Source organism: Trichosurus vulpecula, chromosome 1, assembly GCF_011100635.1.
Source record: "Trichosurus vulpecula isolate mTriVul1 chromosome 1, mTriVul1.pri, whole genome shotgun sequence".
Lineage (NCBI taxonomy): Eukaryota > Metazoa > Chordata > Mammalia > Diprotodontia > Phalangeridae > Trichosurus > Trichosurus vulpecula.
The window spans coordinates 407,514,557-407,531,176 of NC_050573.1; the positions used below are offsets into that span (position 1 = coordinate 407,514,557).

Genomic DNA, 16,620 nt, shown 5'->3' on the forward strand with positions numbered 1-16,620 from the left:
CACATAACCTCCTTCTCCATCCATATTCCTGGCAAACTGACCCAATATATTTTTCTCTAAGTCCACATTCCATCCCTCACTTCTTTACATTCATGTAGGAGGCCCTTATGCATGGAATATCCTTTCATCTCTGCCTTTCAGACTCCTTACATTGGTGCTTTTTTCTTAATCAACTATTTCTTTACTTTGTTTGATCTTGCCTTTGCTTTTCATTCTTTACTTTCAAGTGCACTTGTGGTGAGTACTAGTTATATTCTTGGGGCAGGTAAACTCCTTGAGGTCAGGGACTGGAGTCTTCGTATACTGAGGAACTAGCACACTGTCTTGCCCATATTAGGTGTTTAAAATGATGCTTTTTTACTGGCTACCCACCATGCCTAGAATGAATGCTCTCCTTCCTCATCTCCACCTCCCGGATCCCCTGGTTTTCTTCAACACTTGGCTCAAATTCCACATTTTGCCACAGGCTCAAACTGGTTTTTGCCCCCACCCTCTCTACCCCCAATGCCTTCTCTCTGAGATTACCTCCCATTGACATCTTGTAGATACATAGTTATTTGCCTGTTTTCTCCTTCATTAGAATCTGAGTTCCTTCAGTGCAGGGACCATGTTTTCACCTATCCTCAATGCTTAGCACAATAAATATAGTATACTTCCTGGGTCATTAAGAGCTTAATAAATGCTTATTGACATTTAATAAATATTCCCTGAATTTAATTGAATATTGAGATCTAAAAGAGATTAAGTTTCTCTGAAACTTCATAGGGGGAGTGCAAGGTGGAAAAAATTCATGGAAGATTCTTATGCTATTAACTCCTTCGAAGATAAGTATGATCCTCCTATGAGATTAGTTGATATTGAAGAGCTGATGGCTGAAATTGTGGTCATAAAAGCATTTCTATATAGAATGTTTATATTTGTTAAGTTCATAATTTAAAAAAAAGGAAAAATATTCTTGCAATAGGATGTCCAGTGTTGAAAATTACAATGTTGTTAATTACCAATAAGCATTTTTAGATAGGTCCTACAGTCTTGAAAACTCTCATTTTAATAATAGTTTAAGGTTTACAAGGTGCTTTCATCAAAGACATACATATAAGATAAGCTCATGCCAATATTGCTGTTATCGTTCATTCATTTCAGTCATGTCTGACTCCTCATGACCTCGCTTGAGGTTTTCTTGGTGAAGGCACTGGAGTGCTTTACCATTTCCTTTTCCAGCTCATTTTACAGATGAGGAAACTGAGGCAAACAGTGTCAAGTGACTTGCCCAGTTACACAGCTAGTGTCTGAGGTCACATTTGAACTCAGGTCTTCCTGACTGTAGGCCTCACGTCCTATCCATTGTACCACTTAAATATCAGTATTATTCTCATTCTATAGATGAAGGAACTGGGGCTTAGTGAAGAGAATTGTAGGATTGAGAGTTGGAAAGGACCTTTGAGATTATCTAATCCAACCTTCATTTTACAGATGAGAAAATTGAGACCCAAAAGGTGCTTTGATCAGTGTCACACAGTTGATAAATGGGAAAACTAGAACGTGGAGCCATGTCTGTGAGACTCAAAGACCAATACTCTTTCCACTAATTTATGTGGTCCAGAGCCATACTGCTTTCAAGAGCAGAATTTTCCTGGTTTTCCAATTCTCAACTCCAGCAGTCTTTCTCTATGTGGAGGGAACATCTGCTGGTGAGAGTCTTAAGGTATTCAAATCCCTTTTTACTTTAAGCAGAAAGCTCTATTCTAGAAGGATGATGAATTGTGGACATTGCTGGTTTGATTGGGCTGGGAGGAGAGGGATTTAACTGTGTAGGTTGAATGAAATCATTTGAAGAAACTAGAGATGTTCAGACTAATGAAGAGGTGGAGAAGGGGAAGGGAAAAAACACCATTTGAAAAACAATTTTTGATTGAAGACAAATTGGACTAATCTTGTTTGGCCCCAAAATTCAGAACTAGGAAAAATGAGTAGACAAAGCAGAGGCCAAATTTGGCACTATGAAAGAAAACATTTACTGTTTAGGTCTGTCCCAAGAGAAGTGAGCTGCTTCAGATGTTAGTGAGTTCCCTACCTTTGCTGATTTTCAAGCAGTGGCTGAATAACCACTCATCAGGGATACTGTACAAAGGATTTCTGCTGCTCAGATATTGAATTAAATAGTCTGTGAAGATCTGAGGTTGAAGAGAGGGACCACAGAGACAGGAAAGCACTCTTCAAGGAAAGATAAAGCCAAGAAAACTACCTGAAGAAATCTGAGTGTGGGATACACTCGTCTAGAGAGAAGTGAGATAAAAAAGGTAAGGGAAGCGTGGCAGATTAATGAACAACGGATTTGAGGTTGAGGACCTGCTGTACCAAGTATTAGTAATGTGACCTCAGGGCAGGTGGGATGCTCATCCAAGTCCCTTCCATTTCCAAATACATGATCCTAAGCCATTTCCCACTTTAGGGCCATTTTCTCATCTGGAAAACAAGTTGTTGAACATGGTCTCTAAGAAGCCTTCCAGTATGGTAGGATGGAAAGAATGCTTTATTTGGAGTCAGAAGATCTACATTCAAATCCTGATTCTGCTATTTATCATCTTTGTAACTTTGGGGAAACTGCAATCTCTGAACCCATCCTTTTAGCTCTAAATTTGTGATCCTGGGAGTTATTTGTAATTATTTTTGTGGAGTTGTTTCAGTCATGTCTGACTCTTCTCGACCCCATGTGATGTTTTATTGGCAAAGATACTGGAGTGGTTTATCATTTCCTTCTCCAGCTCATTTTAAAGATGAGGAAGCTGAGGCAAACAGGGTTAAGTGACTTGCCCAGGGTCACACAGTTAGTAAATGGCTGAGGCCAGATTTGAACTCAGCAAGATGAGTCTTCGTGATTCCAGGCCCTTCACTCTATCCACTGCCCCACCTAACTGGCCCATTATTTGTAATAGCAGATAAGATAATGATATCTCAGGACTAACAGACAGGGAATAGACATATAATTTGTTGGTTTAAGGAACACCCAGTGAGGAAATTCCTTCTCCTTGCAAATTGGCATCTTCTCTGTACTTCTTAGTCTTAGAATTGTCAAAATTCTGAAAAATTAAGTGATTCACCCAGGGTCATAGTCAATTTATGTCAGAGACAAGACTTGAACCTTTAAGGTCTTGCTGATTCCAAGGTCAGCTCTCTAACCACAATGCCACGTTTCTCAGGATTTAAACTATCTGATTTTCATGACTGCTACGTGGCAGACATTTTGACAAGACTGACATGCAGGGCTACTCTGGGCATATGGGCGACCATGACAAGTGAGTCAATCCACAACTTGGCCTACTCAGAATACTCGTTCATTCCCATCCAAATCTGTCCATGCTCTTCAAGATGGGCAACACCAGGATTACTTCATCTTTTTCCATCTTTTGTCCCAGTAGCTCCAAGCTCAGTGGCTTATGAAAGAAAAATGACAGCTTGTACTTTGACAGAAACAACTTTCCTGAAATTTATGCTGTGCACACTTAGATTGGAAGGAAAGTGGAATGACGGAAGAGCATCTCTCCCAACGTCACCACAAAAATCCTGGCCTAGCAAGATTCGATGGTGTGCTATTAGACAAACTAACCAGGATTTGCCTTCAAGAAGTTAATAGCAACCTTCTTGTATTCTTTGTGCATTGCATGTAAGAGTCTAAACTTGCAACCTGTGTGTAGTATGAAGTTCAAAAATGAAGAAAGTATTTCCAACTCAGTATGGTGCCAGGGAATTGGACAAATTCCCATGAATTACAAATGGAAAATTCTCAGGAAAAAAAAGCATGAAATAAACATATGTGGTTTCTGTCAAGTTTAGTTCTTAACACAGGCCACATGAACAACTTTTAACAGAGACAAGACTACAGGGTTTATGTGGATAGGAGGTTAACCCCACCTCACAAAGGACAACTCCTTTTGTTGGATAAGGAGATAAAGCAAAATTTTATCTGAAGCCATAATGTGACAAAGAACACCTTTATTTCTAAGCAATGGTCACTCCCACTTACTAGATTTCATTTGGGTACAAATATTTTCTTCTTTGGGCTAGTCCTACGACTTGGCCATATAATGTCCATATAAGGAAAGAAATATTCACATTCTTTCACAAATATCTCTCACTTTTAAGTGTTTACAATACTCTTTAACTGTCTATTACCACATGTGAGTTATATAACATGAAAATATCTTAACTATTAGGTCTAACAAGTCAGTCAAGGAGTGTCAAGATTACCTCATCTGATGAAAAAAAATCAAGTTTATATAATGAAATAGCCAATTCAAATATTGAGTGATTCCTATAGATCTTGCCTCTAAAGGCCCTCCACAATCTTCGAAAAATCTGTTTTTGGGACAGCTAGGTGGTGCAGTGAGTAGAGCACTGGCCCTGGAGTCAGGAGGACCAGAGTTCAAATCCGACTTTAGACACTTGACACACTTGCTAGCTGTGTGACCTTGGCCAAGTCACTTAACTCCAATTGCCTTGCTTTCCCCCCAATTTTTTTTAAAAATGTTTTTACTAGTTATCAGAAAGATTTGCTCTTGAACCTGGGAGATGGCAGAGTACAGTGTAAACATGAGGACAGATTTGGAGGGTTCCTGTATTCAACTCAACTTTGAAACTTACTTCCCATGTGACCTTGAACAAGTGACTTCTCTGGGAAAGTTTCTTCACCTAGGAATTAAAAGGGTTATACTAGATGACATATCTAAGGTCACTTAAATCTGTATTAGGTAGGCAGTCTATACATGGATCACATATGGTTATATGGAATATATGTACATATATATGTGTTTTATATAAGGATTCAACCTCTAAATTAGTCACACAGATTAATACAGAGGTTCCAGATCCTTTCCTCTGTCATAAACTCCTTAAAGTTTCTCTTTATCTCCAGGAAGAATATTGGCTGAGCACAAACATATGCAACTCCAGTGCTTAGAGCAAGGTGACAATGAACATCATAATGTGCTATGCAACTATTTTTGGTCCAAAGGCTCAAGATCCCTATACTGTTCTTCCTGATTCCTAACTCCTAGGGAGTCTAATATCCAAGACGCTTCTTTGTTGTTGTTCGGTCATTTTCAGTTCTATCCCTTTGTGACCCCTTTTGGGGTTTTCTTGGCAAAGATACTAGAATGGTTTGACATTTCCTTCTCTGATTCATTTCAGAGATGAAGAAACTTAACCCTGTTAAGTGACTTGCCTATAGTCACGCCGCTCCTAAGTGTCTTAGACCACATTTAAACTCAGGACGATGAGTCTTCCTGACTTAAGGCCTGGCACTCTATTCACTGTGCCACCAGATATTCTAAGATCACCCATCAGTAGGTGAATCAAGCACTGAGGCTACTTTTAGAGTACTGAATAAAACTAAATACACAGGATGGACTAGAGCACACTAAAATGCTTCACTTACTGGGGAGTCTCAGTGTTCTCTGTTTAGGTGGAATGGTTTCTTCAGGGCTAAAATAAAAGTACTTTTATGGCAATAAAGTTGGATTTCACAATGGAACAAGTAGTTCAATGTTCCAGGTATGCTCTGAGTATAAGTGAGACACGTTGGGAAAAAAGGGACCCTTTCATTTTTACCTTCTGCCATGGAAGATAGCAATTATAATTTAAACATGGACTTTTCTCTGGCTCATCATGCCTGTTGGCTTCAGTAGGCTGTTAGAATCTTCATAAAGGAGCCAGAAGAGGCATTCCTATGGATGTTTCTTTTAAACAATGTATGAATGCTTTAATATTTATGATTAGGAGACCTCTAAGTGGATTAGTTTCCTGGAACAACTGTAGTCCATTTTCAGGCACAAATTGATTTTGATGGGTAGAAACAACCTACTACAGCCTACTCAATAATCCTATTTATAGGACATCACTAAAAGTCAGTCTCTCCAACATAAATTCACCTTTTCCTTTATAAAATTTCCTGCATCCATTTTCGAAGGACTGGTAACACCTGTTTAGCTACAGTGAAGAGAAAAAAAATATGTTTCCTGGAAAGGAGGGGGGATGACTTTCCATAGTTACTGGACTTGCTTGTCAAGGCCCAAATAGTGGAGTCTAGCAGTTGTGAGAAGAGTTATGGAAGAAAAAGTCATCATTCATGTTTAAAAGATTTAAGTATATTCTATACAAATTTCCATTTAATTCTGCTAATAACATCAAGCCTTAATTTTACTCCAGATAGTGACATTTTGCCTCGTTTTAATTATGAAGGAAAGCACTTTGACAAAATTCTTGGTACATGATTGTCTTCTTAGCATAATTACATGTAAACGAACATAAATACAATAGAACCAGAAGGCAACATTTACTGTGAGCATGACTTGTAGAAGACAGATTCTTCAGTCGGCATTTATTCTTGAAGAAATCCTTGTGTATCTTTTTTATTCAGACGTGATGTCATTGACAGAGAAGAAAGGTTTAAAGAGCTATAAAGAACCTGATATGCAACAAACAAAACTAGGTGTGTAGTCCTTAGGAAAAAAAAATATAGATGTGATACAGACGTGGATTTCCTTTCCTTTTTATTAACTCCTGTGTGATTAGAAAAAAATGTTCAAAACCCACAGTGCAGTGCAATAAATGCTTTTTGGTCCACATCTCAAGTTACAATTTGCTTCATTGGCATGAGTTTCGGTGAAACCTGGTTAAAAAAGAAAAGAAAAAAAATTAGTTCAAAATCCTGATAATCATAGAATACTAGACATCTCTCACAGCCAAATGGTGTGAACACTAGGAAGTCATACAGTCTGAGTCCTTTAGAATTTCCTTACTCTTTCTTATCATAAGAAAGAGAGGTTCTCGTGCTCTCAAACTACTCCTCATTAATGTGATCTTTCTAGGGCTCGTTCTTCTTAAACACCATATAAAGGACAAATGATTTCAAAGAGGGGATCCACCCTGCTGCTTTCTATGAGAGAGTTGGACCCGAAGGACCCTATGGTACTATCCCTCCTATAGTGATGCAGAGTGAAAGCTGTATGTCTAAAAAAGAACCCAAGTGAGTCTAATTCTATAGACCAGAAATTATCTAAACAAATAAAAATTTAAAATGCCATAAATAAATGAGAAAATAAATAAATGGAATAAATTAACAATGAAATAAATAAATGAAACAATGAAAAAGAAATGAATTCCAACAAAAATTTATCAGACTGAGGATTGGAAATAGTGAATCACAGAAATATATTATAAGATATTGGCTATTGAGGCATGGAGGGGCCAGGCAAATGGCACAGAAGTTCATTAAATATTAACTAAAATAATATCAGAAGCAGAAAAGAGACAGGGAATCTTAGAGCAGAGGGAAGAGAAAACTAGAGTTGGATTAAAGTTAGAGAAAGTGGTAGAAGGGACGTATATTGTTTGTAGCAGAGAAGGAGCTGGAGGGAAGACCTGATGGGGGTGGGCCTTCTGGCAGACTTATTATGGAGAAGGACAGGTTACAAGTCCTGGAAGGGACATATACAACACACTGTCATTGGTAGGAAATGTCTACTATTAGTAGTATATGGATACTTTCCTGGCACATAGCAAGCATTTATAAGTGCTTATTGATTTATTAAGTATTTTTCTATTGTAAATCTATTGTGATAAGGACATGGAAAACATCATTTCCCTAGGGTAAATCTGCAGATGATTCATTCAAGATAACTGGAGTTTAGTTAGTATATTAAGTATTGGTATGCAAATAACACTTGGCATATTAATTTAATATTTAATTCAATTCAACAAACATTTAGTAAGCACCCATTATGTGCAAAACACTGGAGAGAAACCTTTCCCTCACTCCCCAACCAGAAGATGCTGTCCTCAAGGAGCTCGTATTTTGTAAGGAGAATGACAGATGTAAAGATAAAGAAATAAAAGGTAATTTGAGGAGGAAGAACACATTAACAACTGGGAGGATCGGGGAAGGCATCACTGGGGAGGTACATGCCAGGCATGGGGGCTGCTTGTATAAATGTAGCTGAGACCATGTTCAGTTTGGGGAATTGCTAGCAGTCTAGGTTCACTGCAAAGTTGAGTATCTGAAGGGGAATAATGAAAAATACAAGCTGGAAAAGGTTACACATAGACTGTGAAGGGTTTTAAATGTCAAGCTGAGGAATTTGTAAATTATCCTTGAGGCAACAGGAGGCCTCTGAAGTTTTTGAATAGAGTAATAACACGGTCAGATGCGTGCCTTAGGAAGATTACGTTGGCTGCCCGTATGAAGAGGATGGATTGGAAAGGAGAGATAATGGAAGCAGGCTACCATTACAGCACAGCAGAGAGGTGACATGGTGGCCACCTGAGCAGAGGAAAGACTGTGGACAGAGGAACTGTATGGAGGCAAAACTGACAACACTTAGCAAGTGTGAGGGGCGGTGAGGGGAAGGGAGGAGCCAAGGATGGTGTGGAGGTTACAAATGTAGGTGATTGGGAGAATAGTAGTGCCCTTGGCAGAAGAGAAGGGGAGTAAATTTAAGGAAGATATGGTATGGTATATTCTGGTAGGCCTAAGGGTCTCTAAAATACTTGGAACAAGAATTGATGAGCGGGAGAAATATTGTGAGAAGTAAGAGTAGGCAGTCCAATTGTAGTCCTTAAAGGCAATGGCCATGAGAGAATCAGGCTCCAGAGGATTGGGGCACCTTGTCTTCTAGTCTTCTTGGGCCTTAGAAGGAAGGGCACGAGTTTCAGATGCTATCCTAGATATACAGTGGATGAACTGAGCTTCTCCTCAAGAACAGGCTTAACAAGGGGCAAATGAAATTCACTTCATTAACCAGGATGGAAAAGAATGGGGTCAAGGGAGAAATAGGATTTCCATTAGGCCTACACCTCTAAGACTTCTAGGGATGAGGTGGTCATTTCATGTTAAGCAGGTTGATTTGAGGCCTGCAGGAAGAATTTGGAGGGTCAGATAAGGTAGTGTTTCCCTTGTTCTATTTAGGATGGCAAGGCTGGAATGGGGTTAAAGGGAAGAAATTATATACTTCCAAGGGTCAGAGCTCTAATGCCTGCAGGGAATATAAAATCGGCAGCTTTAAGGTTGGGTCCACAGTAGGTCAGATGAGATATACCGTTCTCAAAAAGGGTTTCCACAGCTAATACAATAAGCAGTGAATGTAATGAAATGCTATTGTACTGTAGAAAATAATGAAAGGGAACTTTTCAGAGAAACTTGGGAAGATTTGTTTCTTGAAGAGGACCACGACATCCAGAAGGTGATGCCATGACCTGAAAACGAATTGGATTCAAGTGAGGCAGGCTGTGCAAAATCACTAGCCTCACTTTCTCCTCTGGAGCCATCTGGGTCGAGAGGCAAGTTATAGATCAGGACAACTGGAGATGGTCCCCAATATTGTTTGAATACAGACTGAAGCATATTATTTTTCACTTTCTTTATCTTTTATTCGAGTTTTCTTATACAAAATGACTAATATAGAAATGTTTTACATGAGTGCACATGTATAACCTATATCTGATTGATTACCATCTCAGGGTGGAGGGGGGAGAGTGAGGAAGGGATAGAATTTAGAATTCAAAACTTCACAAAAAACAAATGTAAAAAATTTACCATGTAATTGAGGAAAAATAAAATATTATATCTTAGATTCTTTTTTAAAAAAGGAAGACTTGTATGATCTGATGAAGAGTGAAGTGAACAGAACCAGGAGAAAAATTTATATAGTAATAATAGTATTCTAAAGACGAATATTCTAAAACGGTCTAGGACTTTCAGTGGCATTGACAACCCAAACCTATCCTATGACCTAGTAGCCGACCTAGCCAACTTCCCTACTGGGAATGAGTCTGCGGCAGGACTAGCCCAGGATTAAGGTCAAACTCATTTTTATACTGTTACTAGCCAATAGCACTATAAGACTTCTTTTGGCTCTACAACTTGACCCACCTTTTGTTATTTTAAACTCTTGTACACTTTTCTGCGGCTTCAGGCTTTGGGAAGAAAGACTGGGGGAGGGGGTAAGATTAGACCTGTGATTTCATTGTTACAGGGAACCTTCACTGTGAAAGTTCCCTTCAGCACTACAGATCTTCATCTACTCTGCCACTCGAAGCACTGCTTGGGGGCACTAAGGAGGGGGACATTAAGGGGTTAAATGACAAACCCAGCATCATAAAACCAGTGTGTATGCAGAGAAGGGACTCAAACCCAAGTCACCCTAACTTCAAGGCATTTTCTATCCGTTAGACCACCCTGCCACTCCTGCAGTTATCAGCAATAAAACCAGTCAAAAGCCTTTAGAAAAAAAAATTAAAGAAAGATAACGTGCTGATTCCAGAGAAGGTAAAGTTGAGAAGTTGGGAAACCAGAAATTGGTTCATCAGGGATCATGCGATCATAGCTTTAGAGCTGACTGGGAGCCCAGGAGAAGAGAGCTCTGGTGGAAAGAAGAGAGAGGGGGTTGTGTTATACAGAAGGATCATTGTCCAAGACCCAGGACAAAGTGTGTTGGGGGGGGGGGGTGTTGCCAAGGGAGAGAGTGGTTTACACCGTATGGGAGTGAAGGAAGGTTAATGTTGTTGCAGGTGCCCTCATGTCCCTGTGCTGGTGAACATCAGAATCTGGTCATTTCAGGAGTTTCCCCGACCTACAGATTTTTAGCCTTTTCGGTATCATGGACCTCTCTGGAAGTCTGGAGAAGTTATGGGCTCTTCTCAAAATCAAGGTTTTATATTTTTTGGAGGGAGAAGGCAGGGCAATTGGGGTGAAGTGATTTCCCCAAGGTCACAAAGCTAGTAAGTGCGTCAAGTGTCTGAGGCCGCATTTGAACTCACATCCTCCTGACTCCAGGGCCAGTGGTCTACTCACTGTGCCATCAGGCAAAATAAAGTTTTTAGAAGAATAAAATACACATTACAGAAAAAAAGTTATTGAAATACAGTTACTGAAAGTTTTTTTTGTTAAAAATTTGTTCCAGGTTAAGGACCTCTGCCCTGGCAAAACAAATAAACGATTTGTTTATGTCCTTGCTGAGGTCTCTTAATTCCTTCGGGATGGGATGTAGCCTTCCCTTCCGCAAGGAGAGATTAAAAATGCTGAGTTGAGGCAACACCTCATTTGCCTGATTTTCAGTCAAAATACAACCGACCGATCAATAAGGGGGACTGGGCTCCTGAAGCCGGGCGACATAGAAGGAGGAGGCAGATAATGTAGAAGGGTGCACCACCAGAGGCAGCTGGTAGACTTCACAGTTTTGCTTGGGGTTGACTTTGTTTACCTTTCACTGGGTGGGGAAACACAGAAGTTGTGTGGGAAGGTATTTTTCTCGACATCTATAAATCCCAGCAGCGCGGGTTCAAATGATTTACAAAGTCATTTTCTTTGGAAACCTGGTTAGTCCTGGACAAGACAACTTGTTCTAAGGCTTCTGTGAATCAAAGTTTCACTCTATGTACTTTCTTTCTCAAATTGCCTATTTTTCTTTCATTTCTCTATCTTGTATCATATCAGGTAAAAAGTGAGGAGGTGAGAAACTTAACCAAACTTAGAGTCTAACAGGTATTAGAGCTGGAAGGGATCTTAGGAAATATTTACAGAAAGGAAACTTGGGGAAGAATGGTTAAGAGACTTGCCCAAGGTCTCACAGCTAATCAACAGCAGGCTCTAAACCTGGAGTGGGGTCTCTAGACTCGGGGTCCACAAGTTTGGGTGAAATGACTGATGAGCATGAAAAACTGGAAGCAGCTGGTTAACAGATGTAAGGAATAAAGCAGAGCTTTGGACCTGAAGTAAGGAGACCTGAGCTCTAATGAGTACCAGCTCTGCTGTTTACTACTTTTGCCAGAGAAAGCAAAAGAATGTACATCTAGGGCTTAGAAAGAATCTTACAGGCTATCTCGTCCAACTCCCTCATTTTGTAGATATGGAAACTGAGGCCCAAGGAAGTTCAGTGGCTTGACTCAAGTCACACATTAGTAAAAGCAGTAGATGTGAGAAGTAGGATTTTTACCCAGGTTCTCTGACTACAGTGTTCTTTTCACCGTGCCACCCTGCTCCCCAAAAGTTTTACCCTGTAAAAAAAAACAATATTTATCCTAACTTCCTCACAGGGTTGTTGAGAAGAAAGCCCTCCGTATTTTAAAGCACTATATAAATATGAGTTATTATCTCCCATTATCATGGAAAACCAACGTCTGCCTGAAAATAAATTAAACGCTACTAGCAAGGCTAATGGCATGTCGGCTGTGGATGAATGGGCACCCCTCTATCTCCATCTACCCACCTCCCAAAAAAGTCAGTACATTTTTTTTAAATTAGAGAGATGTTAGGCAGTAATAACAATAATGATAAAATGATGACAATAAAAAGCAATAAACCAGATTACCCTCTATGCTTAAATCACTGTCTGGTAAGAAGCCGCACTTAAGAAGGTACATTTCAGTAACTCTTTCAGACCGAGGGAATATCATTTAGTTGATGTCTACAGTCTTCTAAATGATACCAGATTCAACTAACGACCTTTCAGGAGTACCAATGGGTACAAAGTACTATAGTAGGTACTTTATAAAAGAAATGCATTGTAACTTTATCATATAAAGAGGAAATTAGAAAAGAAATTATGATTCAGGTTCTTGTAGTTTCACATGTGAAATATAGATGGCTCCAGTATATAAGAGGGATGAATTTCAAAGTGGAGAGAAGATTTTTAAGCAAACTAAGGGGCAAGAAAGATGATTAGGGCCAAGGATAAGGTGTCCGGATGATAATAAACAATGAGGAGAAGGTAAAATTACTGAATTTCATTTTGTTTCTGTTTTCTGCCCCTTTAGGCTGGGAAAGCTAGAACCAAAATGGTTTAAAGGAAATGAAAACCCAAGATAAATGAGGAAAGGTCAAAAGATTGGATAAATTCAATGAACTCAAGTCAACATTTTTGATGGTCTGAATGACCTTGCCAATGTGATAACTGAGTCAATGTTGGTGATCTCTGAAAAGTCACAGAGACTGAGAGAAAAGTCATGGAACTAGAGACCGAAAAGTAGCGTCCCCATTTTCAGAAAGGGGTAGAAAGATTTCGTGACCTCCATTTAGGTTTCCATCAAAATTCCATCAAAAAAAAATAAAAAAGTTTGTCAGTACTTTAAAGAGGAAATGGTGATCATTACCAGCCAGCATAGGGTCATTAAGCATAAGCAATTCCTTTGACAAGGTTAACAGAATGGAAAATCAGGGGAATCCCATGGTCATAGGCTAACTGACCTTCAGAAGGCATCTGACAAAGTCCCTCACTCACATCCTTGTGGATAAGATGAACAGATGTCAGTTGGATGAAGGCAGAGTTACACAGAAGTGAAACTGGTTAAACTACTGCATTACCAAACTCAACTACAAAAATACAGGATAAGGGAATTTGAAAAACATGTTTTTCAAGCTCAATATGAATCAATTTATTGATTCAAGGCCAATGAGTGCAGGATAGCCCCCAAATAAGTTGTACCAAACCTTAATTTTATAAATGAAGAAACTGAGGAATATGGAGGTTATAGGAATTGTCCAAGGTCACAAAGGTTCTAAGGAGAAGAGTTCTAATTGAAACCTTGGTTGTATGATTCCAACTCTGACTTCACACTATCCATTTGTACTTTAACCCCTATCAAATGACATCTGTGATAGTGTTCAGTTCTGGGTGACACATTTTAAGAGAGACTTTGAGCAACTGTAACGGGTATAGAAGAGAGTAAACAGCAATGCAGAAAAAGAAAACCATGTCATCTTATAATCAGTTGAATGAACTAGGAGGCTTGAGGCAGAGTAGCATTAAGCCTGAAGAAAAGATAGGGGGAACATGGTGGCTCTGTTCCAAGATGTCTGTCAGATGGGAGAGAGATTAATTAGATTTGTTCTGCTTGGTCTCAGAGCTCAGGACTAGGAAGTATAATTATGGACAGGCATATACTGGATAGTTATGAGGAAAAATTCCCCAATAATTAGATCCAACTGATTGTAATGGGGTACTATTGCACCATATGTGGAGGGGGATGGCTTCAGAAAAACATGGGAAGACATATGAACTGGTGCAAAGTGAAGTGAGCAGAACCCAGAAGATCACTGTATACAGTAACAGCAATATTGTAAGAATGATCAAATGTGAAAGACTTAGCTACTTTGATCAAAACAATGATCCAAGACAATTCAAAAGGACTCATGATGAAAAATGCTATCCACCTCTAGAGAAAGAACTGATGAACTCTGAGTATAGATTAAAGTATAGTTTTCTCACTTTATTTTTCTTGCATTTTTGTGACATGGCTAATAAGTAATATGTTTTGCATGATTTCACACCTATAATTGATATAATATTGCTTGCCTTCTCAGTAGGTGGGGGAAGAGAATTCAGAAATCACAATGTAAAAAAATGCTAAAAATAAATAAAAAGGAAAAATGAATATCCCTCAAAAATTATAATTAGATAAATTAGATCCATCCAAATTCATCAACTCAGTTCAACACATACATATTAATCACCTATGTATAAGGCACTGGATCTAGGTGCTAGAGACACATAGTCATAGTCCCACCTCAAGGGTCTTACATTTTATTGGTCACGGGGGGGAAGAGAGCACATACGCAAGAAAGCAAACACACAGTAATGCAAAGCAGTATGAAGAAAGAGGAGAGTGCTCATGATTGGGAGATCAGGAAAAGTGGACTATAGGAGGTGGTGTCTATGCTATATTTTGAAGGAAGCTAGAGAAGAGGAGGGATTCTAGACTTGGGGAGCCCTTTATGTAAAGGCACAGAGAAAGAGGATGGACTGCTATGCATGAGAAACACATCTGTGAGTACAAATTGATTAGAACAAAGAGTATATAAAGGGACATAACATGAAATAAGATTAGGCTTTAAAAGCCTGGCTACAGGAGATTACTTTAATAGTAGAGGCAAAAATAAGCAATTTAAAGTTTATGACTAATGGGGTAATAGTCACATCCATACTTTGGGAATGTCCATTTGATAGCTGTATGGAGGATGGATAGGAGAAAAGAGACAGGGAGCAGGGAGGGCAATTAGTGGTGAGGGTCTAAACTAGGGTCCAGATTGTGTAAGTAAAGAGAAGTCACTGAGAAATGCTATAAAGGTAGGGCCAACAAGACTTGACAATTAATGGGTATCTGGTATGACTCCTAAGACACACATTTCACTGAGTAAAAGGAAGGTGGTGTCATCGAAAGAAATAAGGAATATTGGAGGAGAGATAGGTTTGGGGGAAAATATAATGAGCTCTATTCTAGACATGTTGAGTTTGAGATTTCTAGGAAATCTGGGTAGGAAAATCCAATAGCAGCAGTAATGGCAGTGGTGTAGTAGTAGTAGCAGCAGTAGTGGTAGTAGTAGTAGTGGTGGTGGTAGTGGTAGTAGTAGTGGTAGTAGTAACAATAGTAATAAGTAGCATTTATGGATCACTTTAAGGTATATAAAACCTATTTGATTAATATATTTCTGAAGTTCAGGAGAGAGAGCTAGACAACAGAGATTTAGGTATCTGAGGCATTGATCCCTGATCCCATGGGAGATCACCAAGAGAGAACAAAAAGAAGAAAGGACCCAGAACAGAAACCATTGAATGTGAGGGAAGAGAATGATTATATAGCAAAGGAGCCTGAGGAAATTAAACAGTCAAGAGCAGACTTAAGTTAAGCATAGCATTACTTAAGAAAGGAGAGAATATACAGGAGGAGGGGGAGGTAGTCAACACATTCATAAGGTAGAGGAGGATTGAGAGAATGAGGACTGAGAAAAGGTCACTGGATTTCATACTTCAAAGATGACTGGTATACCTGGGAAAAGAGTAGTTTTAATTGCATAGTGGGGCTAGAAGTCATACTGGGAAGTGACACTTTTTTGAAATTGCTTTGTGATGCTCTGTATTTGCTAAACTATGTATAGTTTGCATTATCCCCAGTAGAATGTAAACTCCTTGAGGACAGGCATTGTTCAGTTTTGCCTCCATAATCCCAGAACCTGGCACAGTGCATTGCATGTGCCTCTTATCAGAAGCTATACTGAAGACTCCTTTCATGTGTATGGATTGGGCTACACGGTTGCTGAGGTCCCTCCCAACTCCCAAAATCTGTAATTCTGCAGGTGGGAAGTAAAGATATGGAGATAACTTTCTAGGAGTTTGGCCATGAAGGGCTCAAAGAGATTTGGGATATAGCAAGTTCTCTCCTTCTAGAGGTCTTCAAATGAGAATCTGACTATGACCATTAGATGATAAAGCAATGTTTCCTGCTTCAGGTATACATTGGAATAGATGGCTTCTGAGGTCTCTTTCACTCTGAAATTAATTTTATGCTTTTATAAACAAACCTCAGTTCTATTCTTTATTTTCTCGTTTCCCTCTCACCCAATTTCGCTGCTCCAAATTTCTAATAAAGGCTAGAAGCTTCAATGACCAGGGAGTGGTAAATCTTTCTTTTTATGAAAAGGCGAATCCTGCTAAAACGGATTTCTTGAAATGCTGATAGATGATGGCACATGTTATACATGCACTCTCAAGGGAGCAGATTCTCATAAGTTACAACAAAATATATACTGTGGATTATATTGTGTTGGTTATCAAAAGAGAAAACACATGTATG

The 16,620-nt window shown here is 39.1% G+C and overlaps 1 protein-coding gene across 1 annotated transcript in view; it reads right to left on the minus strand.

The window, feature by feature from the left end:
* Positions 1-6,121: 6,121 nt before the first annotated feature.
* OXCT1 (3-oxoacid CoA-transferase 1) overlaps positions 6,122-16,620 on the minus strand; it is a 192,127-nt gene continuing 181,628 nt past the window's right edge. Inside the window, exon 17 of the mRNA XM_036740818.1 lies at positions 6,122-6,667. Within this exon, the coding sequence (XP_036596713.1) occupies positions 6,626-6,667 (42 nt within the window). The 3' untranslated portion in view covers positions 6,122-6,625. The remainder of the gene's footprint in view (positions 6,668-16,620) is intronic.